This window comes from Euphorbia lathyris, chromosome 2, assembly GCF_963576675.1.
Source record: "Euphorbia lathyris chromosome 2, ddEupLath1.1, whole genome shotgun sequence".
Classification (NCBI taxonomy): Eukaryota; Viridiplantae; Streptophyta; class Magnoliopsida; order Malpighiales; family Euphorbiaceae; genus Euphorbia; species Euphorbia lathyris.
In genome coordinates, this window is record NC_088911.1 from 56,120,057 (window position 1) to 56,146,308 (window position 26,252).

General features: G+C 36.8%; 2 protein-coding genes across 2 annotated transcripts; one reads left to right on the top strand and one right to left on the bottom strand.

The window, feature by feature from the left end:
* The first annotated feature begins 15,199 nt into the window (after nucleotides 1-15,199).
* Nucleotides 15,200-20,077, top strand: LOC136218286 (RAN GTPase-activating protein 1). The gene is made up of 2 exons (XM_066005082.1): nucleotides 15,200-15,432; nucleotides 18,004-20,077. Exon 2 carries the CDS (start codon nucleotides 18,026-18,028, stop codon nucleotides 19,643-19,645), a length of 1,620 nt encoding a protein of 539 aa, XP_065861154.1. The 5' UTR covers nucleotides 15,200-15,432; nucleotides 18,004-18,025; the 3' UTR covers nucleotides 19,646-20,077.
* Nucleotides 20,078-20,265: 188 nt separating this feature from the next.
* LOC136218287 (chloroplast stem-loop binding protein of 41 kDa a, chloroplastic) lies at nucleotides 20,266-22,101 on the bottom strand. The gene is made up of 6 exons (XM_066005083.1): nucleotides 21,695-22,101; nucleotides 21,501-21,622; nucleotides 21,316-21,418; nucleotides 21,061-21,199; nucleotides 20,707-20,984; nucleotides 20,266-20,607 (listed from the first exon to the last, which is right to left on the bottom strand). Exons 1-6 carry the CDS (start codon nucleotides 22,061-22,063, stop codon nucleotides 20,425-20,427), a joined length of 1,194 nt encoding a protein of 397 aa, XP_065861155.1. The 5' UTR covers nucleotides 22,064-22,101; the 3' UTR covers nucleotides 20,266-20,424.
* Between the last annotated feature and the right edge of the window lie 4,151 nt (nucleotides 22,102-26,252).

The following is a 26,252-nucleotide window of genomic DNA, read 5'->3' on the forward strand; positions in this document are numbered from 1 at the left end:
ATGAACTTTATAAGGTTACTATTAGGTACTCACAACCATACAAGCTTTATTATTCAATCTGGACGATCTAAATGACTTACTAGAGTGCATTTATATGGAATCAGGCCCATTACTAGTTTTGAATAGACCTACGGGATCACACACTAAAGGAAACCAGATTGAATCATTTCGAGAAAATTAAGAAGTAAATTTATTCCGAATATTAATATGTGCAATAAGGTTGTGGCTGATTTAATTGGATTAAAGTCAGACCAAACCCGTTCCAGTCGTACTAGATTAAAAGGCCCACATAATCAAGGTAAATTAATATTAGGTATTTTTTTTAGTAGGAAAAGGAAAAGAAAACCAAACAAACAATTAATATTAGGTATTAATTTACATAAATTAATTTTATCATATAGTTTATATATGTTTAAGATTAATTTAGATTATGTGAATTAGTTTTATAATAAGAACACAAATTAATTAGATTAATTTATATTAGGATTTAAAAAATTAATTAATTAATTATTTGATAAAATGAAAGATAATGGGTAGTTATTTAAAAAAAAAAAACTACCCACTCATCCCTTTATCCGTAGATTTTGGCTCTCTCTCCCAGAGACGTTGTTTTTGGTTTTCTGCCTTGACACTACAAAGAAGAAAAACATAGAGAGAGTTTTAAAAGCTTGGAGCTTTTTGCACAAATGAATCCCAAAGATCATGGTGATCATTACTAGCACATCAGATGATTCAGTTGTTGTTCCTGTTTGTGAAATGGTAGAGGGAGTTCACTTTTCAACTTCTCAAACTCGTATCAAATGGATCAACTCTCGTTCCATGGTGTTTGATAATTTCTTAATACCTTCCTTAAGATGCATGTGTTTTTGGGTGTTTATAGAAATGTTTCCGCCTAGTTTTCTATGACCAAAACCCTTCAGCCCAGAACTCTCATAGATGCTAATGGCAATCCTCCCAGCTTCCTCCAAATCACCTATGGTCTAGATAAGGATATGAAAAAATGTCTAGGTTCACTAAACCCAGTGAATGGTAAGTTCTTGGGTGAGATCACCAAAGAAATGTGGGAAATGTCCAAGAAGTTGTAAACATAATCAGGGGAGAACACACCATAAATATGGAAGACATCATGGATAATCTCAAAGAAGTGAAGGAAGCCATCAAACGTTATTAAAATCAAGACACAAGTCCTTGTTCAATCGAACATCACATCATCCAGAGTTGCCATATGAAACACCTTATTGTGTTTAGAAACAAGGTAAGGTAAGTTATGGTTTAATAATGTTAGTTGTATTTGGTTTGAGAGTAAGGTAAGGTTACATCTAAATTACTTTTAAGGAAATGTACAAAAAAACCATGTGATTTTGACCATTTTCAAACACAGACCCATGTTTCAAAACTCGAGAAAAAGTACCTTGAGGTGATATGGAAAAATGTCTAGGTTCACTAGACCCAGTGAGTAGTAAGTTTATGGGTGAGATCACCAAGCAACTCACCAAAAATGTGGGAAACGCCCAAGAAGTTGTAAACATAATCAGGGGAGAATACGCCACAAATATGGAAGATGTCAAGGCTTATCTAAAAAAAGTGGAGGAAGCTATCAAACATTCTTGAAATTAAGACACAAGTGCATGTTCAATAGGACATCACTGTTGGTGTGCCCTAGTTCGTAGGCATTGGTCCTACAATATGTATTAGACATTTTGTATATTGTTTGAATACATTGTATATGTGTTATATGAATAAAGGCAATAATTCATAATGTTTATATCTTGTGCTATGAAACATGTATAGAGTATCCATTGATTGATAATCATAAAATGTCCGAGGCCTGTTCTATTCATGGGAACGAATATAACTAAAGTTCTATGCATCCAGTATCTGTGTAGTTGTGTAAGAAGCACTACTACAATACTTGTATAGTCAGATATGGATACATGTACGTATTGATGTAGCTCAATGTGGGACTGGACCGATCCGCTCTAAAAAGATTCATGGTGAACATGTCATTGATCTTTCTAAGTGTAGAACTCTATTATCTCCAGACTTATTTCGTTATAGTAAATGACAAGGGATGTGGTTCACTTTGATATACGCCTAACAGGTCCGTAATAGGATGTCAAATACGGGTATGTTGGGTGGATCGTTGAACACGTTGTTGCAGATAGATGAAGTGATGAGATTACCACTCACCTAACAGTGAGCCGATATCACCGGCCACTTGATAAGTGGAACCGAAGAAGTGTGTGGCCACACCCTAATAAGTAGTTTACTTATCTGATTCATCAGTTCACTTTAGATCAAGAAATATAATAAACCACATAGAGAATGACAACCACTATGTCTCTGGTTTATAGTATGGATATGCAAATGGTAAGAGATACTGAGAGATCATCTACTGGGTTTCATATGTCTTCTATAGACGGCTGAAGTAATTCGTATCAGCCAGGGGCCTTAATGATTTGCTAGAACCCACTTATGGTCATTGGGTTTTGGGCCCATGTCTGGTTGAGGACGAACCCTTAGGATCATGCACACACAACTCGTGGAATTGAATAATAGTATAATCTTAAATACATATTATGTATTTAATCAGAATGTAATATGTTAATTAATTGCTAATTAATTAACAAAGAATAAATTGATTATTTGTTATTTAACAAGTTAATCACTTTGATATTTAATTTGGTTATAGTCAATTAATTAAATTTTCAAATATAATTAATTAATCAATTGATTAATTAGATTGCATAGGATAAATTATTAATGCAATTAAATACTATTAGGCCTTAAATATTTATATGGGATAATTTAATTAGACCTATTTGATCCTAATTGAATTAAATATAATCTGTAGGGTTATGTTTATGGTTAGGGATCAAAGAGGGACTAATTAGAAAATTAGCCAATTAAAGTGGATTACTATACCTAGCCCTTAATTCCCACACTTAGCCTCGGGAATAGACCGAAATATCTTTTAATCAAATTCAAAATTCTCAAATCCTCTCAAATACCCTAAATTCTCTTGGATCAAATCCAGACTAATTTATCAACGAAAACATGGATCAGGGGAGGGGCGATAAAAGAAAAGGACTAATGGTATGAAATTCTGTTTGATTTTGTTGATGTTTGGACTTTTTTTAATCGAATTTGGATTATTAGGGATTTCAAAATCGCGAGGTGGGGCGTGAGGCCATCACGTCGTCACTTCTGGTGCGATGTATGAACATCATGCCGCACCACAGGTGACAACATGATAGCCTCATTCCTCACCACAGGCGATGGCGTGATGTTCATACACCGTCACCTGTGGTGAGGCGTGTTGGCCTATGTGAGGGCGTGAAGGCCTCACGCCCGTATGGCGAATTCTTAATTTTTTTAAGTTAATTTAAGTTTTGTTATTTTATTTTATTAATTTGATTATAATTTTTATTTTTGTTAATATTTATGTTGTAAATCTTATTTTGTTAATTATAGTTAAATTTAGTTGTTGTAAATTTTATTTTGTTTAATTTAGTTTTGTTAATTTTTATGTTGTAAATTTTATTTTGTTAATTATAGGTAAATTTAGTTGTTGTAAATTTTATTTTGTTTAATTTAGTTTAGGTAAATTTTTATGTTGTAAATTTTATTGGTATTGTTTTCTTTGGCGCCGATTTATTCCCCCTGCACATTCATTTATTTATTGGAGGGCTTTTTTGGGTTATCTTCCTACCCATGAGAATTTGAGGCGGCGGGGTTGCTTGATTGTTCCTAGATGTCTGTTGTGTCTTTCTCATGAGGAGACGACTGATCATATTTTGCTAACATGTGTTTTTTCGCAGGAGATTTGGCGAGGTATTTCTACTTTGTTTGGGAGGTGTCTGCCTTTGGACGGTGATTTCTAAACTCTAATTTTGGAGGCTAGTAAACAAAGGTTTAGTTCACAAATTGCTGAACTTTGGTCTGTGGCAATTGTTAACACTGTGTGGGCTCTTTGGTTAGCAAGGAACAATCAAATTTTTAATGATGAGAAACCGGTAATTTCTTTGGTTCTTCGATGTATTTGGAGTGCAATTCGTGAAGCGGCAAATCAGGATCGTGGTTTTACTTGGAATTTTTCTGTGGAATTACAAATTCTTAGGGAATTGAAAATTGATAGAAGATTTCCTAAGGGACCTCGTATTATTCATGTGGTTTGGCAGCGTTCTCCGATCGGTTGGACTAAGGTTAATACTGATGCTTCTGTTTTGGGTAGTCCAGGTGCTGCGGGTTGTGGCGGTATTTACCGTTCCTTAAATGGTATGTTCCTTGGTGCTTTTGCATTCCCGTTTGACGTTTCCTTTGCTTTTTTAGCTAAGTTGAAGGCTGCCATTTATGCGATTCATACAGCTTTTGACAAAGGTTGGCTTCGCCTTTGGTTAGAGAGTGACTCCACTTATGTTGTTCAGTTGTTGCGTAGTAAGTCGACTATTGTTCCTTGGGTGGTTCGTCAGAGTTGGATTGATTGTTTACCAAAATTAGATTCCATGCAATTTGTCATTTCTCACATTTATCGTGAAGGAAATGCGGTTGCTGATTCTCTTGCCTCTTTTGGTCGTATGGTTGATAGTTTGTATTGGTGGGATTTAATTCCTGATTTTTGTTGCCCGACTTTGTTTCATGATCTTGTGGGGCATGGTTCTTATCGCTTCGCTTGACATGGTTATGTTTTGAAATTTTGTATTTGATTATTTATAAATTTTTTTTTCTTCTTTAATAATATTGGTTCGGGTTTACTGTGATTTTCAGAGGTGCAAGCATAGCTGGAAAGTCTGTTTTTTACACTCTCTCCCTAATCGGCCTTCAATCAAAAAAATAATTTATTTTTTTTAATTTAGTTCTTGTAAATTTTATTTTATTTAATTTAGTTTAACTAAATTTTTATATTGTTAATTTTATTTTGTTTAATTTAATTTAGTTAAATTTTTATTTTGTTAATTGTAGTTAAATTTAGTTAAATAATGTGGTCAATATGTGTAGATGGAGAGGGAGAGTGTAGCGGGGAAATCTATCCCATCAGCAGCTAGATATGGATGAGGAGGATACACCACGTCATACGAGAAGGCGTGGTATTGATATATCAGGCCGTAGACGGAGAGGGGCTGCGCCGTAGTAGGTGTGGGCAGCTGAGATAGAGCAGCCTGTGTTGGATCAGTCCGAGTTTGGGGGAGAGGAGGCGGATGATTCGGGAGACTGAGATCCTGGTATTGACGTTGTCGATAAGTATTTTCAAGAGTTAGCCGAGACGAAGCGACGATCGGATCTGATGGTGGTGACGATGGTGATGATGAACATAAAAATTTTAGTTTTATATTTAGTATTATTTATAATTTTATTATTATTTATAGTATAGTATTATTTAAAATTTTAGTATTATTTTTAGTTTTAGTATTATTTATAATTTTAGTATTATTTATAGTATAGTTTAGTATTATTTATAGTTGAGTATTATTTTTTTGCAGGTAGCGTGGTTGCCTTATGGTCCAGTCGCCGATGACGATCAGCTACGAGTGTCCTACGTCGGTTGGATACGGTGTAGAGACATTGTTGAGCCGTATATGCCCGATCGAGTCCTACGTTAGGTCGGTTATGTTCAGCATATCCCGATTGAGCATATTAGAGCTGATACTGCATTCCGGCTATGGAAGTCTATATCGTACAGACTCGCGCATTCATCTGTTACAGTTGATGATATTTGACGGAGATTTCAATCGACTCGTGGCGTTGATCGGAGGAGATGCCAGTCAGTTGGAGCCGATCCCACTGTTTGTGATGCAGGGTACATAGAGTGGTACAGACGATATTCACATCCTCATCTGCTTCATTCCCCTCGGGATGCCTCGGTCCACCATGCTCGCTCCAACAACGGATATGTAAGTTTATTATTATTATTTTATTTATTATTGGTTTACATATGTTTGTTTTCTAATATTTAATTTTCTGCAGTGGATTAGCCGTTTTGCACGTATCACTGAGCGGGCGCTCGCTTGCAAAACGATGAGGAGGCTCCACTTATTAGGACTGATATGGAGCAGTTTATGGACGAGTGGCGCCGGACGAACTGATATATGTTGTAATATACTAGAACTTATTGTTTTTAACACATTTTAACACATTTGAAAACATATGTAAATATTTTGTGTATATTAATTAATTGCAATGTTAATATTGTATATTTAAAACTAAAAGGTTAATAACTATAATCCACAATAAATCTTTTAATCCGCAATATTATACAAGCTTCAAAACATTTTTTTTCCTTATCCGACAAGTGGACGTGTGGGTATCACGCCCGCGTGTCGGGAGAGGAAAAAAATTATGTTTTCGCACCCCAACACTTGAAAGGGTATTTTCGTCCTTTCACGGGGCTAGGGGTGGAAAATTGAGACTATGTTTAACAACACCCTAATTAAATTGGGCCTATTTGGACCTAATTGAATTAAATATAATCTGTAGGGTTATATTTATAGTTAGGGACCAAGGAGGGACCAATTAGACATTAACCACTTAACCTAAACCTAATTGATACAAGTATATATTCATTATTAGGTTTAGAAAGCTAATTATGACTTGCCTCCCTCTGCCAATTTTGCACGCCTCTAGTCCCTACACAAAGTTCTTCGTGTTCTTCATGCTCAGATCATTCTGAGTCGATTAGGCTAGCACCGGTTCAGTTCCTATACAGTTGGTGCATGTGATTAAGGAGATTCACTCGAGTTGTGGATTCCTGCAGCTGTCTCTAGAAGAGACATCACCCGTAAGTTCTTGGATCTTTGTTTTAATTTTTGTTTTGAAGTTCACTCCGTGGCAGTCTAACACGATCTTAAACTGGATTATAGAAAATCTAACCGTAGTTTTCCGCTGGACTTGGTTAATTTTCGATGACTAATCCCCAACAATCACATCATCCATAGTTGCCCTCGTCGGAAGGAGAAGTTACATACCTCGAGACGCATAAACCAAAGGTAAAGATCTAGAGAGAAGGAGTGCAACACATGCATGCGGTAAAATAATAACTCTAAATCACTCTCTTTACCTTCTAGCGAGAGTAGCTCGAACAGATCTGAAGAAACTTACTCCGCTCTACCAAAATGATCGTTGAGAAAATGCTTTATTGTGCCCATATCTTCTCAAGGACGATGAAGGATTTAAAAACATTCCGTCAAGTCCAAATATCCACAAGGATGGATAAAGCTCTGGAGAAACTGTATCGAACCGAAGCCTCGTGATCAATGCTTGCGATAGTAAAAATCTACTAAGCTAAAATCTTCCCAAGATTAACGATCGTCCTACAAAAAAAGCTCCCTTGAGGGTGATGAGAATGAAAAATCCCCTATGGGCAAAGAGGATATGTATAACCTCATCCGAGAAGAGTTGAAAAATTCTATGGAAGATGTTGGGGTCGATACTCAAATCCTAGAGGTAACAGATACCGACTCCTTACTCTGCGCAAGCATTCTAAACGAGGTGATGCCTTGAGGATTCAAATATCCCTCCCCCAAATAGTACAACAAACTCAAAGATCTCATAATTCACATGAAGAACTTAAAACAATCACTATAGACTACAATGACCACTGATATGTTATGTGCCCCCTTTTCCCAACGACCCTAAAGGATGTGGTTGCGTACTGGTACAAACAAATTCTATCTGAATCCATTAGGAGCTTCAATCAAATGGCGAGTTATTCCAACACTTCACAACCTCCATACTAGAGGGTAAGACGATGTAAGACCTCAACTATTTGGTCCAAGAGCTAAAAGAAAGCCTTCGAGAATGGGTGGAGATATTCTAGAAGACTGCAATCTAGACTTGGGACCTCAACGTCCATGAAGAAGTATGCGTAATGGAAACAAGCTGCCAAAGTAAAGACCTATCCAAGGATCTCACTACAATACGACCTAAGAATTTTGGTAACACAAGAGGAAAATCAAAAGGCAGATGCATTAGCTACTGTTGCAACTAATTATTAACCTATTTCTTGGGATTTGTTAATTGAGTAAGCATATTCCCCTATTATAAGTGAAGCATTGATCATGCATATTTATCTAGCAACTGTAGGTGAAGAAGGGTGAAAACAACCCATTATCCAGTACCTCTATACTATTTTCCAAAATATAAAATGAGGCCTTATTAGCAATGCAGAGATATGAGTAATAACACTTTGCGAGAGTACTTTGTATAATTTTTTTTTATCAATCATCTATGGCTAAAAATTATATTCATTGAGGAAAAGGATCTGTGAAAAATTCATAAAGGAATCCGCAACTCACATCAAAGAGTCAAGACAATTTCTTGTAAGGTTCGATTGCAAAGATTAAATTGACTAACAATGGACAAAGACGCTTCTATTTTGGTGCGAAATTTTCTCGATTGTCAATTTCATGCTAATTCACACAGGGTCCCAACATATGATTTCAAAAGGATAATTTCCCCTTGGCTCTTTCCCTTGTGGGGGATAAGTATTGTGGGTCCATTTCCTTTTAACATCAAGATAATGAAAGTTTGTAATCGTCTTTGTTGATCATTTCAAAAAGTGGATTGAAAGCGAGGAAATATCAACAATCACAACAGCTGTATTGATTGCTTTTATGCACACACAAAAAAAAAATTATACTCATTATGGGATTCCTTATTCAATAATTCTCACTGGAAATAGTCGACAATGCAACCTTTAACTTTTTTTTTTATGTGTGTATACACTCTAAAGTTTTTGAATAGCATAAAATTATCGAGCTTGCCAAATCACAAATTGACTTTGAATATTGTAATGTCTATTATTCTACTTCACAATATAAATCACATTAGTGGATATGCAATGACACGGTAAATCAATTAGGAAAATATGTGATTGAAACTCAGAAAATTATAAGTTGTAATATTGGATAAAAAGTTATCATTTCTCTATTTACTTTAACTCCATTGAATACCAAGTTACCATTCAAATTTCAAGGATGACAATATTCCTTAGTTGTTTAAATTAATAAAAGTGAGGTAAATCACTTTCACATATTGGTTTATATTTTTCATGTTTGATTTTTAGCCATAGTCAACTATATGTTACAATCTCTAAATTAAGAAAGAAAAATGGTTGGAAACTCTTATTTGCGATAAGGAATCCAAAAAGTATATTCCATTCCATTAAATAATTAAAGTAAGCATTAAGAACTTCCACGTCTCTCCCGAGCGGTTCGTGTGAGAGGTTGCCGTTCTCTCCAACTGTGAGAGGTTTGCTGTTGGCCGGTATCAGGGGTGCTCCGATTCCATTTCACGGCTCCCTGCCCTAGTTCTGTTAGTTGATTTGTTTCCATTATATCTGGTTTCGATCTGCTTGAGTGGTTCTTTGTTGGGTAATTATCTTTGAATCCATCATTTCTAATTTCTGTACACAACCTGTTTGATGGAGGATTCTCTGCTAACTCTTTCGCTGGATGATGGTGAGGAAGAGGAGTTGGATTTAAGGGGTCCGCCGTCGAATCCAATTGCTAAAAATGCAGGGATGTCCCTTGTTGGGAGATTTCTGACTGAGCGAACGATTAATGTTGGTGCTATGAAGACGAGACTTGCTATGATTTGGCATCCGGGAAAGGGTGTGGCAATATCAGAACTCAGCAATAATCGATACGTATTCGAGTTCTTTCATGAGGTGGATTGAGCACGAGTAATTACTGGGGGGCCATGGTCGTTTGACAACCACCTGCTTGTCCTAGCCGAATGGAAGAACGAATCTTCTCCAGAAGATGTTCAGTTGAATGAAGTTGCATTTTGGGTTCAGATATATGATCTCCCTATTGGATCTATGTCGGAGGTAGTAGGCAAACAGATTGGGAATTTCCTGGGGAAATTTGAGGAATATGACTTGAATAATAATGCTGGTATGTGTAGGCAACTTATGAGGCTACGTGTCTTGATAGATGTCAGGAAACCTCTAAAACGTCCTAAGAAGATAAGGAAAGGTATTGAAGATTGGGCTTATATTTCATTCAAATACGAAAGGCTGGGAAACTTCTGCTACATTTGTGGCCTACTAGGGCACACTGAAAGGCTCTATGAGAAGCTCTTTACGGCAAGGCAAGGAGTGATAAAACGAGAATGGGGAGAATGGTTGAAAGCACCAATGCGCAGAGGTAGTGAAGCAGTGGAAAGTAAATGGTTAAGAGAGCCTGGTAGCGGTTCAGGGAGTATGTGTGGAGTTATAATGGGAGCCGAAAAGGAGAACATTTCAGCCACTAATATTAGGGGGCAGATCATCAATGTGCAACCTGTTAAAGGGGCTGTAACTAGTTATGATGTACAAGGGCTGGTAAACATGGTTGTAGACAGCGAAGAGGAGGGGCTTGAGCTGTTGGAGGATCGGAAAAGGAGAAGGGCCTCATCGGAGGCGACCATATTGAAGGAGCTGAATGCAGACAGTGAGGAACAAAGAGCTCCACTAGCAACTCAATATTTGAATTCACCTGTTTCCACATGTCCAAAGGATTCAGTGATTTCCCAAGAATTTGAAGCAGCGAGGCCTGAGTATCCGGCCCGCCGAGGGTTATGAATTGCTTAGGTTGGAACTGCCGGGGGTTGGGTAATCCTCGCGCAGTTAGGTCGTTCGGGGAGCTAATCAATTCAAGCAAACTGGATATTGTTTTTTTAATTGAAACATTAGTTACTAAGCAGCGTATTGAAGGTTTGAAGAGGAAGTTTGATTTTTCAGGAGCTTTTAATGTGGATTGCCAGGGGAGAGGGACATGTATGGTTCAGGTCTTATCTTATTCCTTGCATCACATTGAAGTTCAAATACAGGATCAGGAAAGAGGAGATTGGAGAATGATAGGGTTCTATGGTTTTGCAAACAGGAATCAACACAATCACTCATGGCAATTGTTGAATCAGCTTCGACATCTATTCTTCCAACGCTGATCATAGGTGATTTCAATTGTATACTCACACCTGGCGAGAAATGGGGAGGTGCAGAATATCCAGGGTATTTAATCAGGCAATTTCAGGAGGCGGTGGAGGAGAACCTTCTAACTGACCTGCAACTCCATGGAGGTCGATTTACTTGGGAGCGCAGCCATGGCACCAGGTATTGGGTTAGGGAGAGACTCGACAGGGCTTTGGTTTCGAGTTCCTGGCAGGAGAGATTTTTGAACCACAGGCTACGTCTTCTGGTGTCTCCGTATTCTGATCATGCGCCCATCCTATTGGAAATTGTTAGGCGTGATGAGGATAGACGAAGTAGGAAGTTTAAGTTTGAGCATGAATGGCTGTTGGATTCTCAATTTTGCGCCATGGTACGTGATAGATGGATTAATGAAGTACGACAGAGCTTGACCGATAAATTATATGCTTGTGCGTGTCATATGGAGCAGTGGGGATCTGAGTACCGATTTCGGTTCCATAGGAAGCTGGAGGCATGTAAAAAACAAATAAGCAGGCTAGCAGATCTTGATGATGCAGAGAGTCTGGATCGGTTTTTTCGGGCTAAACGTGATATGAACATGTTGCTGGAAGCAGAAGCTATACACTGGCGCCAACGGGCTAAAATGTTTTGGATGCAAGGAGGTGACCAAAATTCCAAATACTTCCATGCGTGTGTTAAGGCAAGGAGGCAGCAAAATAAAATTCGACGCTTGCGTAATGTAGTAGGGCAACTTGTGGAAGGTAGAGCTGAACTTAATGGCATAGCAAGTGAGTATTTTTCTAAGTTATTTGCTTCTGCTACTGATGCTAATTACGACTTGGTTAACGTGGTCCCTCACGCTATTTCTCCTGAGATGAATCAAGACATTATGTCTTCTTTTACAAGAGAAGAGTTCAAAACTGCAATGTTTCAGATGCACCCTGACAAATCCCCTGGACCTGATGGCCTTAGTCCTGGTTTTTTTCAGCAATTTTGGGATACTATTGGTGAGGAGGTGTTCCGTGCCTGTGCTGGTTATTTGGATCGAAAAGAATTCCCAGCTAATTTGAATGATACCATCATTGTTCTTATTCCTAAGGTCGACAGTCCTGAAGGTATGCATGAATTTCACCCTATCTCTCTCTGCAATGTGTTGTATAAATTAATTGCAAAGGTCTTAGCAAATCGGCTGAAAAAGTGTTGCCTTTGATCATTTCTGAGAATCAATCGACTTTTGTCCCTGATCGATCCATCACAGATAGTATTATGATTGCTTTTGAATCCTTGCACCACATGAAGAGGAAAAATATAGGTTCAGTGGGTGAAATTGCGCTTAAACTGGATATTAGTAAAGCGTATGATCGGGTGGATTGGGGATTTCTCAGGGCTGTTTTGCACAGGTTTGGCTTTGCCGATGGATGGATTGACTGGATAATACTGTGTGTGACCACTGTTGAATACTTTGTGTCAGTAAATGATGATTTTGTGGGCCCTATTAAGCCTGGGCGAGGCCTTAGGCAAGGAGATCCCCTTTCTCCTTACCTATTTATCCTGTGTGCCGAAGTGCTGTCACATTTAATCTCTAAAGCTGAAGTAGATGGTAGCATTCATGGGTGCCAACTTGCTAGAGAGGCCCCTGTGGTGACCCATTTATTTTTTACGGATGACAGTTTTCTATTGTTCAGGGCTTCTTTGGAGGAGTGTGGGGCAATTGCAGCAATCTTGTCAGATTATGAAGCGGCCTCAGGCCAAGCAGTCAATTTCCAGAAATATGGTATCTTCTTCTGCCCTATTGTCAATAATGATATCCAACAGGCTATCAAGAGGATTCTCCGAGTTACTCAACCACTTGATACTGGACGATATCTGGGCCTCCCGTCGTTGATTGGTAGGAGTAAGAAGGAGATATTCAGCTTTCTTAAAGAGAGATTACGAAAAAGGTTGGGTAGTTGGAGCCACCGGTTCCTTTCTGCAGCTGGGAAGGAGATACTTATTAAAGCTGTTGCACAAGCTCTTCCTGCTTTCTGTATGAGTGTTTTTTTCTTGCCAAAAACGTTAAGTATGGAACTTCAACGTATAATGAATTCGTTCTGGTGGGGGGTAAAACAAAATGGTGGAAGAAGTATTCACTGGTTTGATTGGAGAAGGTTATCACCGAGGAAGGAGAGTGGAGGGCTGGGGTTTAGAGAGCTTCAAAGGTTCAATTTGGCATTGTTGGGCAAGCAAAGGTGGAGAATGTTGACGAATCCGCACACTATGGTTAGTAAAATGTACAAAGCAAAGTATTATCCTAATGTGACTTTTCTTTCCTCTAAGCTGGGCAATAATCTCAGTACAGTTTGGGGGGAGTGTGTGGCGGTCGATAGAGGTTCTAAAGTTAGGGATCCGATGGAGGGTGGGTGACGGACAATCAGTATCGCTATGGATAGACCCATGGATTGCTACAGCTCCTCCTTTTCTCGCGCAACCCCTATCTGCTATTGTTGAAGAAAATGCAAAAGTGGCTTCTCTCTTTATTCCAGGAACAAGGATATGGGATAGAGGTAAGATTCTGTCAATCCTATCTGTTGAAAGTGCACTAGAGGTTCTGCAATTAATTCCCCCGGTAAGACACACTGCTGATTCCCTTATGTGGTATCATACCAAAAATGGTCAATATTCATGTAAATCAGGTTATCAGGCTTTACAAGCTATTGAAAATCCGGGTAATAGCCAAGAGGGCTGGTCGAAAATGTGGAAATTGCCTCTACCACCAGAGGTTAAATCATTCCTGTGGAAAGTTATGTCAGGATGCCTCGCAACCAGGAATAGACTGGCAGGTAGACGACTTCCAATCCCTACTCATTGTCCTATTTGTCAAGAGGATATTGAACATGATTTCATTTATTTGTTGGGTGCATATATGCGCAAGAGTGCTGGATGCTTATGGGGATTGACCCGGCTATTTTTGGTTCAGAATACTTTAGTGATTCATTGTTGCAGATTTGGAGTTCGGTATCTGAACCTGTTGTGTGTCGGGTGGCTGTAACTGCCTGGACTATATGGAATCAGCGTAACAAGGTCGTTTGGGGAGGACAAGCTCTAATTACCCAGCCCTGCAATTAACGCCGCACGATCATATGTTGATGAGTGGCAGAAAAATCAGCAGCGAAATGGGAGGGGGTTGACAGCACGAGTTCGCGGATCTGTGACTTGGGTAAAGCCTCCACCGGGCAGTGTAAAATGCAATTGCGATGGTGCGGTATTTAGGGAGGACAGAGCGAGTGGGGTTGGAGCGGTTTTGAGAAGTTCAGATGGAACATTTATGGCCTGTCGGAGTCGGATTTATCAGTTTAGCACCGAGCCGGGTAAAATCGAAGCGTTAGCACTGCTCGAGGCGTTGATATGGGCAGACTCTCTTAACTGTGTTAATGTGTTCTTCGAAACCGATGCGCAAGCCATCGTCCATAAAGTGCAAGCTAACTCTGTGGATCGATCAGAACTCGGAAATATTATACAAGATTGCAAGTCGATTCTCCAAAACAGACAAGACTTTTCAGTGTCTTATGTGCCGAGACTAACGAACGGTGTTTCTCATGCCATTGCAAGGAATGCCCTTTCCAATGCTAGTGTCTTTGTTTCGTTTTCTATTCCTAATTGGCTGGTTGGGCCTCTTTGTAAAGACAATCAATCCTATAATTTTTATTAGTAATATACACTCATTCATTTATTTCACATAATTTTATTATTTAAATAGAAATTGTAAATAATATTTGAATGCATAGTTCTGCTTATATATTCACTAATATTTGTACATGATAATGATAATTTTACTTGTAGGTAGACTTGAATTTCGTACATTGCATTGCATGAGTTTTCAGTTTATTATAAATTGAGTAATTTGTGTAAATTCCTCAAATTAGAATTAAAAATGAAGTGTCGTAAACATTTTTAATATGTCATTATTTTCTATATATTATGATTTTATATCATAGTTCAAAAATTCTAGACTCTATTTCATAAATAATAAATCTTAGAAAATATATTCTAGATTTCTAATTTATAAATTGTAATTTTTAAAATATATTAAAAGTACTAATTTTACTAATTTGGTATAATATAAAATTATGACTTGATATAATTGTAAATAGTTTTTTAAAGATGAATTTCTGTGTAATTTTCCCAGGTTTTTTTTTATTGAGGAGGCCCATTCTTAAGTTTTTGATCTGTGGGCTTTGAGAGTGGTTGGGCTTCCTCTGATTTTCCATTAGTTGGGTTTAGGTCTTCAACAACATGAATTTAGGGATTTGCCAAACACAAATCCTCAGTCGCTCGCTCCTCCTAATAATAATTCTGATTATTTTAAAAGGAAAACTCTGATTAGTTTCCCTCCATTTCCCAATCTTATGATTACACCATTTCGACCATCACTTTTAAATTCTTGATTTCCATTTCTACTTTCTTTTCTTTCTGGGGAAGATAACACCGTTTTTCTTTGCTTCCCAACTTCATTTAGGGTTTCTAAGAGGCTCGCTTTGTCTCAGGTACTCGTTATTCCATTTCTTTTTCTTCAAATTGATTTCGTTGACGGCTTTAGTATTAATTCTTGAATATACTTTTGAGTGGTTGATTTGGTTTTGTTGATGTCAGATGTCTCTTTCTCCCCCGTTCTTTTTTTACTTCTTTTCGGTTTCTTCTGGATCTGTCTTCTCTTTCTTCTATTTGGACTTCTACTGCTATTCAAGTTGTTTTGGTTCATTTTAGAAATTTAATGTCTATTAAATTAATAGTTTATGACTTGGAAAAGATAACTTCCTTTTCTTATTGGGTAATTTGATATATGAACATTTCATTTCAATTCGGTTTTGGGGTTTTTGCTTTCGTAGATCTTTTATCTTGCATATTTTGATTTTGTTGAGCAAAGCCTTTTGTTGTCTGGAAAATGGTTTAGGAAACTGAGGCTTCATATAGCCTAAAGAAGAAATTAAAAAGGGGCCTAGTAAGATTAGAAACTTCATTGCGTTTGTTTTGCATACTTGGTGGTTCAACTTATGATCTTATATGCTACTCCATCCTACTTTTTAGTAGAATTCACAAGAATTAAGAAATGTAATTAATTGGTTTATTACATTAATTAAAAGTCTTTGTTACCCTTATAATAATTGCATCAACTAACAAATTGTTACCTATAAATGCAATGCAACAACTTAACTAAGGGTATCTTTGTTAAAAATCTATTAATGTGCAAAGATTAAATAAAAAAGTCATGTATTATCAAACAAAAAATTTCGTTAGAAAGTCATCTATTTTGAAACAGAGGGAATGTTAATAATCTTGTAATGCGGATCTTGGTACTGACTTAATTAGCATGCCAGCTGATTCTGTCCGTGGCTTGCAATCATGAATTATAGTTATATCGTTAATTTTCTGAAGCCTTCTTATTGCTTGAACTTTTTAACCATACCCCTCTCTTTTGTTGTTGAGCGACTATTCTCATTGGAGCTACAAATGCAGGGCTCTTCCATTTCGTGTTTGTTTCGTAGATATATACTGCTATCTTGTGCATTGAGCAATTTGAACCTGTAAAATTTCTGTGAAGATGTTTCTCCTTGGTTCTTTAGCATTGTGCTTTCATGGTTAAAACTCCTGAAGTTTAGGAGTACTTATCTTTTTGTATTTACTTTGCAATGGTGTAGTCTTTATGAAATGAAGACCTTGCTGACCTCGCAGTCTTTTGATGCTGAAGTTATTTCGTGCCACTACTATCATGTTGTAAATTACTCCCTCCATTCCATTGTATAAGTCGTTTTAAAAAGTGATTTTTTTTTCCAAAATATAAGTCCTTCTAGTTTTCCAAGAATTTTTAGTTTAGTTTTTCGATTCAAACATTGCATTTTTGCCTTGGTTTTTAATGTATTCATGTGTTTTTGAACATTCCAATGCTTATTCTCCAACCATTGTATGAGAGAGAATTTTTTTTAAGTTAACCAATGTAAATTCATTAGTTTGACTCTATATTAACTGTATTTCTTAATTTGTGTGAAACAAACTAGAATGACTTATATAATGGAACAGAGGGAGTAGTAAATTAGTAAATTACTGCTGCCACCGCACATAATCTCCTTTTTCTTTTCACTGCTGATACTGAATGTCTACTTGCGTAGCTGGTCTTAATCATGAAATTGCATGTTTCATTGCAATCCACAAACACACTTGTTTCTTCACCTCACTGCTGTCTTCACTTCCTTGTGCACAATCACCCAAATTTATATGGTGTTACTATTTTTTAATCATCCGTATCATAGAAACTTGGCAGCGTTTGGCCCTTTGCGAGTTTTTAGATATATTCTGTTTAGGTCTTGGAAATACTTCTAAAGAGTATTTTATATTGGATTTATTGTTTGCTTTGCTTGCTTGTTGGATTCAAAGAGTTCTTGAAAGTGAACGATAAAATCCCTTTGTTTTCTTTTTCCCATGTTAATTGTTGTATGCTTGTGGAATTCTTGATGTGACTGCAGCCATTACCACATCGTTGTTTCAGTCTCAGATTTTGTTAATTTTGTACTGATCCACATTAAAGTAGTCATGGAATGCCTTTCTTCTTTCCATTTTCCAGGGCAGTGGTTGCTTTCATTCTTGTCAGTTAGTCATTGTTCGCTTTTGTGCATTATGAAGAGAGTTAAATAAAATATCAAGACTTCCATTTTCTCCATTTCCTTGAGTTATTTTTCTTTTGCTTCTCAGACCTAAACATTAAGGCAAACATGACTTAAATGACTTAAATGTTTGGATTCTCAGCTGTGTTCATCTTGTAGGACTCGGGATAAATCTTTGTAAATTTAGATAAGCCAACTTTTAAGTAGCAAATAAGTGAACTTTTAAGCATACATCCATAAAGTGCCACATCTTCGAAATTGGTGCACATGTATGTGAGGGATTATATGTCTAAGCCTAAGGCAACATTTCAAAGGATTGTCAGAAAGTAGTTCCTATTTGAAAATTTATATTCCCTTTTTTTTTCTATCAGCAGCATATATCATTTATGTACTTGTTTATTTGTTTTATTTTTGCATTTATAATATAATCATGGCTCTATTATTGTATTTTTCTTTCAGGTTTTAATTTTGTTTTATTGACATGGATTCTACAACACAAGCTTTCCCAAACCGTGTGCTTTCTGTCAAATTATGGCCTCCTAGTCAGAGTACTAGGCTAATGCTTGTGGAGCGGATGACCAAGAATCTTATTACTCCATCAATTATTTCCAGAAAGTATGGCCTTTTAAGCAAAGAAGAGGCTGAGGAAGATGCGAAACAAATAGAAGAGATGGCATTTATTGCTGCCAATCAAAACTATCAGAAAGAGCCAGATGGTGATGGAAGTTCTGCAGTGCAGGTTTATGCTAAAGAATCAAGCAAACTCATGCTAGAAGTTCTTAAAAGGGGCCCTAAAGTGAAAGAGGATGGAGAAATAACGATGGTCGCGAAGGATTCTGCTGTTGCTGATAAGTTTGATATATCTGGTGGTCGACGGTCATTTATCGGTGGGGAGGAGGCGGAGGATCTTTTTAAGCCACTCAAGGAGCCAGGAAACAGATATACTAAGATATGTTTCAGCAATAGAAGTTTTGGCTTGGATGCAGCTGGTGTTGTAGCACCAATATTGTCATCTATGAAGGGCCAATTAACAGAAGCAGACTTATCAGACTTTGTTGCTGGAAGGCCTGAGTTAGAAGCTCTTGAAGTCATGAATATAGTTTCATCTGCCCTGGAGGGTTGTAACTTGAGGTATCTGAATCTTTCAAACAATGCCCTTGGAGAAAAAGGTCTGAGGGCTTTTGGGGTACTTCTCAAATCACAGAGTAATCTGGAGGAGCTATATCTGATAAATGATGGCATCTCAGAGGAAGCTGCACGGGCAGTATGTGAGCTGATACCTTCCACTAAAAAGCTTAAGGTCCTTCAGTTTCACAATAACATGACTGGAGATGAAGGTGCTTTTGCTATTGCTGAGATGGTGAAAAGTTCTCCTCTGTTGGAGGATTTTCGATGTTCTTCAACAAGGATAGGATCAGATGGTGGCATTGCTTTGGCTGAAGCTCTTGGAACATGTAGCCATTTGCGGAAGCTTGATCTGCGTGACAATATGTTTGGTGTTGAAGCTGGAGTTGCCCTAAGTAAGTCCGTACATGCACTTGTAGATCTCACTGAGGTTTACCTCAGTTATTTAAACTTAGAGGATGAGGGAGCAGAAGCACTTGCCAATGCTCTAAAAGAGTCTGCACCATCACTTGAAGTTCTAGAAATGGCTGGGAATGATATTTCTGAAAAAGGAGCATCTTTTTTGGCAGCATGCATTGCATCTAAGCAATTTCTCAGCAAGTTAAGCCTCGGTGAGAATGAAATGAAAGATGAAGGTGCTATTCTAATTGCCAAGGCAATAGAGAGTGGTCATGGTCAGTTACTTGAAGTTGATATGAGCACTAACTCGATCAGAAGGGCTGGGGCTAGGCTCTTGGCACAGGCTGTTGTACTGAAGCCTGGATTTAAGTTGCTTAATATCAATGGTAATTTCATATCTGATGAAGGGATTGATGAGGTGAAGGATATATTCAAGAACTTACCTGGTGTGCTTGGGCCTTTGGATGAGAATGATCCGGAAGGCCAAGATCTTGACGGGGAGGAAAGAGATGAGGATGAAGATAACGAGGATGAATTGGAATCCAAACTGAAGGGACTTGAGATCAAACATGAATAGGAATTCCACCTGAAGTAGTATGATTTCTTGGCTTTTCCAGAATTAAAACATAGAATGCTGATTTTTCTTTTCTTTTTGTTTTTCGGGTGGGAACTTGGAAGCTTTTTATGCAGTTATGGTCCTGCTGCATGAACCAGTTGTAGTAGATTTGTCCAGTGTACGGTTCATATTAGAAAAGTGCTCCTTTTCCAGTAGTAGATTTGTCCAGTGTACGGTTCATATAAGAAAAGTGTAGCAGTTGTGGCATAAAGATGCCTCGCAGTTGGGTTTAGATTCAGAACTTGTTAGGCAATGTTGTAATGCAGTAGTCAGTATGTTGTTTTCATTTATTAGTCGCTCATTATCTGGAAGTTTGGCTGAATTTTGTGGCATATTTGTGAACTTCATTACCTAATGTCTTCAGATGAACAATATTAGTTTCCTGTTTTCCAATTGTTTTTCAGCATACCTAAGTCAATGTCTTTTCTCTGTTTAGTCTACTTCAGCTCAAATGAGCTTTTCTCAGATATTATATACTGTTGAGCAAAACGTACAATTGTCTGTCATACAGGAAGATACTAGTTGCCCTCATAATTTTTATTATGATACATCTCTTATAGAAATAGAAAGCGGAATTAGCCTTAATCTCAAATTAAGAACTCTTATTTATTTGCCACTGATGTCCTGCGGAATGAAGTGAAAAGAATACAACAAAACTTGGAAATGCCGAGACCAGTGTTGTACGACTGCTAGATTTGGAAATGCTGAGATCAGTGTTGGACATTTTAATATTCAACAGATCACGCTGCAACTGGAACTTTGAGAGACTCCAGTATTTTATCATCTAACTCGAACTTCATAGGCTTCTTGTCTCGTCCAATTTTCACATACTCATTGAATCGTTCTTTCAAGTCCTCAGGAAGGTTTGTGGTAGAACGCCATCCCAGAATCTCCTTAGCAGCTCTAGGTTCTGAATAGAAGTGCTGCAAAATAAATGAACACAACCATGTACTTGTATCCTTGTCATTGCTCAAAAATTGGAACTTTAACATCATATACAACTTAAGCAAGCGAGCTATTACCATATTTCGGAAAGGAAATGCTTTCTTTGCATCTATTCCGACAGATTTTGGATCGTAATGCACGATTTTAAATGCTAAACCTGCAGCTTTAGCACAGAGTTTGGCCATTCCATCCAAAGTGACAGCACGATCACTTACACAATTGAATATGTTGGTATTGGCAGCTTCAGGGTTCTCAACAGCTACAGCAAGCATAGAGGACAAGTCTCTAACATGGGAAATATTAGTGAGCTGCATCCCGGAGCCAGGGATCAGCACTGGCCTGTTCCGTACAATCCCTGTTGACAACATGATCATCCAATATTATTAACCAATATTTGGACATGAATATTATTGATTGATTTTCTACTTAACGATCAAAAAACCACTCTTCACAATCTTTATTGTTGCCGGAACCGATCATGTATTGGGGGCGGAATGAAGACCAAGTACTGAAAGTCTCTGCAATGTATTTTTCCACTCCAACATGACCTGCACTAGCTTTAACATCATCCTGTAACGGTTAAGAAGACAGGTTAGTTAAGGAGAAATTCTACTATGGTACCGGTCCATTCATAAGTAATTGTGCAATATTTAGTTAATTTGAATGCTTTTTAATTAGTTAATTACCCCTTCAACGTGAGGAGGTTCTTCAGTTGGTAGATAGATTCCAGCACTGCTGATGAACAAAAACTGCTTTACACCAGCACTCTTGGCCCAGTCGGCTACAGGCCTATGTGTGAGTGAGTCAACATTTGTGTTATAAATAATGAATTATACTAATTAAGTAGGTTTAAGCATGTTAATGAACAAACCTGACAGAATCAAGATCCTTTCCGTTGTTGTCTAACACAACATCAAATGTTGCGCCTTCCACAACCTTTCCTACTTCTGCTGGATCTCCCCATACAGTCTTCCCACCAGCACTCACAATTTCCTTCATCAAAACATAAACAATAAATAAATAGATTAATGAAATTCTAAAAGTACAGCTTAATTAATTAATTACTGAGAATCTGCTGAATGGAGGTTTCTTCATCTTATCAGAACTCTCATCACCAACGGTGAAGATAGTGACTTCATGGCCAGAACTCAGAAGCTCCTTTGCAAAGTAAAACCCAATAACGGCATGACCACCACTGTTTGTGTTAACTATAAGAACCTTCTTCTTCGCTGCGGCACTCGCATTGACGGTGAAGCCAGAGGCTGCCGGGAAATTGGTTGAGAATTTGGGGTGTGTTAAAGAAGTTGGAGAGATGGAGAGATGATAGGAGGAGCGAGAGAAACAAGGAAGAGAAAGTGGAGAAGAAGAAAAAGAAGAAAGCTTTGAGGAATAAGGAGAAGAGAAGAGGAGAGATGAAGGAGCAACAGCAGCCATTGACAGTTGGTGTTTAGAGATGGCTGACGACAACCACTGAACCACAACTTATAGTCTTGTGCATTAGATAAAGCTCATGTCCGCTTCTTTTAACTGCCTTTGCAGTTAATTTCCCGGGTAAATTTGAATTTTACATATTTAAGTAAAAAATCAAAGTTTAGATATCAAACTGTCAATTTTAATTTTGATAAATTAGTCTAATTTTAGATATTAAAACTATTTTTATTCAGGAATGATTTTGTCAAAATTTAACAATTTGAGAATTGATTTCTTACCTATATTTCAATTTGGACTAAGTCCATTTTGATTACAAGTTTAAAGGCCATTTTAACCGTTAATTTGTAGGTTGGCTTGAAATTAGAGGAATTCAGGCCACATGCCTCATTTTTAAGTGTGATTTCATGGCATACTATGTCTTTTTCTCTAAATACCATATATGATTAAATAGGGTAAATTATAAAACTGGATCAAATTGGAAGATTTACATATTTAAACCCGTTACATAACACACTACATATTTAGAACATTCTATTTAGAAATTACCCACAATACCTTTTATATATATATATATATATATATATATATATATATATAATATTAGCATCTTCCTCTTTCTTCTTCCTTTCTTTCTTAGTTTATTAATTGGAAATTTTTTATTTTCATACATCAATCCAAACTCCAAGCTTTTGATGTAAGTATTATGTTCATTTTATATACATAAATCCCTTTGGGCTAGTTAGTTTTATGTATTTGAAGTTAGATTGGACCTATAGCTTATGAAATTTGAAATTGTAATTTTTATCCAATAGCTTCCCAATTTGCGAGCAGAACCACAAACTGCGAAGCTTAAAGCCTTTGCGGATAAGCTAAAACCGCGAAGCCAAAACATAAAAATTTCTTGTGATTCCACAGACCGTGAAGAACTGCGACTTCATAGTTAAGTGTTAGTTAACTGTGAAGCACAATATCTTATTTTCTTTAATATATTTTTTGACACTATCTTTGTTTTTCTTGTTTTTTAACAGTAGCATTATGTCAACCGACCATTACTTGTGTGTGATCATGAGGAACGACCAATGGAAAACCATGAGAATGTGCTAGTTAGTTTTATGTATTTGAAGTTAGATTGGACCTATAGCTTATGAAATTTGAAATTGTAATTTTTATCCAATAGCTTCCTAGTTTGCGAGCAGAATCGCAAACTGCGAAGCTTAAAGCCTCTGCGGATAAGTTAAAACCGCGAAGCCAAAACATAAAAATACTCTGTGATTCCACAGACCGCGAAGAACTGCGACTTCATAGTTAAGTGTTAGTTAACCGTGAAGCACAATATCTTATTTTCTTTAATACATTGTTTGGCACTATCTTTGTTTTTCTTGTTTTTTAACAGTAGCATTATGTCAACCGACAATTACTTGTGTGTGATCATGTGGAACGACCAATGGAAAACCATGAGAAAAGCCATGACATACGAGGAGGGTGAATCGAAGTAGCTTCGGCTTTCAACAAGAATCAACTTCGAAATGCTTCAAGAGAGTACTTCTGAATGTGTTGATTCAACATCATGTGACGTGCGTATGACTATGCAAATTACATACGGTCCAAACAAAGTTCATAAGATAATATTTCCGATTGTTGATTCAAGTGATGTTGAGTGCTTCATAGAGTATTGCCGGATGAATCCAAATGATGTTATCCCACTATATATTAATTTTGAATCATGAATAATAGATGCACAACTATCGCGAGCTATGAAGCCAAAGAATGTTATTTAATCAAGTTGTAATTCCACCGTTGAAGTGGACACAACCGTTGAAGTCGAAACTCATCGGCCAGACAAACAAAAGATCACTGATTTCAACCTCGCATCCAACCTAGCTTGAATCGGTTTTTTGATCCAGAAGAAACGATACATGAAGAAGATATTTGGGGTTATTTTGACCCCGAAGAAACGTAAACGAAGAAATGGTATATGATGAACTACCTATCCCTTGGAAAAAATCTCGTAGCGAAGGTGTTCCCGAAAGGCATGTATCAGTAAGTATCTATGAGGTGGATAATGTAAAAAGAAGAAGAAAGAGGACTGGTCCATTTTGATGGCTGCCAGAGGTCCATGAAGCATATGTGCTTCCTATTGAATCTAGTGCATCAAAAGTCATTGTCGGTTTAAAGGTGCATGATATATTTTCAAATAAACGAGAATTGTAAGATGCACTTGAAAAATACGCAGTTAAGAACAAGTTTGAATGGAGAGTGTATAAGTCTAACAAGTCTATGTTTGAAGTTAGATGTAAGCATGATAAGACATGTAAATGACGTGCTAGAGGTATTGCGATACCCAATTTCGATATGTTCAGGCTCTGAAGAATGGATGAAATGAACAAACACACATGTGCCAAAGATCAAATGTTACCACATCACAAGCTAGCGGGGAAACGAGTTGCCGATATACTATTTGTAGATAAGTTTCATCTCGAGGATAAAGTGTATAGACCAAAAGACATTGTGAAAGATTTTGAGAAAGTGTATAAAATAATCTAGGTACGATGACACATATTCAAACAGACGATGATTATCACGTCAAGTACTTCTTTATGGCGATGAGTCCTTCACTTAGAGCGTTTAAGAACATATTCAACATGTTCTTTGTGTTGATGAAACGTTTTTAAAAGGTAAATATTCTGACCAATTGTACATTGCAGTTGGAAAAAATGGTAATAATCAGATTTATCTTATTGCTTTTGGGATTGGACCAAACGAGAGCAATGATGAATGAACTTGGTTTAGGGCCAAGCTTAAAGAATGTATTGGGGATATAGATAATTTTACCATGATCTCGGATATGCACAAGGGAATTGATTATGTCGTGAAAATAAAAAATAAAATGTGTATATGTGAAAATAAAAATAAAGTTAAAAAACATGTGTACATGTTAAAAAATTGATTATGCCATGTTCTTTGCGTTATCACTTATCAACTACAAATCAAATGTGTACATGTGAAAATAAAAATAAAGTTAAAAAACATCTCGTGTCCTACACCGGATCAAAGACATGTGTACCCATATCTCTGATCTGTTACCAATGAGTGATAAGATTACATATAAGTGGAGTAAAAGATAGTAAAATTCAGGGCCGTGTAGAGTATAACAATAGTTAGAGACAAAATTGATCTAATTTATACACGTTAGATGTATATCTATACCATTTATAAGGTTAGAGGTAAAATTGTTTTTGATTGCCGACGTTAAATGCACTTTTGCACCTTGCTAACCGTATAAAATTACAAGTAAATGCTAAACATCTATAACGAAGTGTCATGACTTTTTAAATTGTCAAATTTAACTAGCTATTTAGAGAGTGAAACACTCCAACAGAGTGACATGACTCCGAAATATTTAGCTGATCATTTTCACTAGCTAAATTTAACTAGCCATTGGAAATAAAGAACAAAATAATAAACGCTTATTGAAAAATTAATGTGTCGTGGACGGACCACTGCTTTAAAAGCGATTTTTCCGGTAGACATATGTGCAATCTTAATCACTGGTCGCTCCCAAAGGTTAGCAAGTGAGCCCCTAAACTCGTGCACCCGAGGTTAGAATCCTGGAACAATAACTTGAAAGCCCACTAAAATACACAATTTTTGGGAAGAAATGAATCAGAAAGAAAAGTTTTTCTTCTCTTATTTAAATTGAAAATAAGAAAATTTATTTATAGAAAGAGAATTAAATACACATTTAAAACTTGTTATAACCTTTATCAAAACAAATGGTTAGTTACAGAACTTATATTTGGTTTAAATACAAAACCGTTATTATAATAAATGATCGGTTACTAAAGTTACTATATATTTAAATCATTTAAAAATATTCAATAAAAAGCTTTACAACAAGCCATTATTCCAACACTAGAGGATTTAACTAATTATTTATATTTTTTATTTGTTCTTTCTCATCTTCTTGAAAATGCTATAACTAAACTAAGAGTTAAAAAAAAAAAATTGATGTACTTTCATGGTTTGTCAAACAGAAACATGTAATTTTTTTTTTTTTTTCAAATGGAGACTGAGGTTTTCATTTTGTTAAAAACGAGGTTATTTTAGTTTGATACTATAAAAATGACCGTTAATAACATCAAATTTGAAAATTTCAAAAAATAAAATTGTTTAGTATCACATTTATTATTGA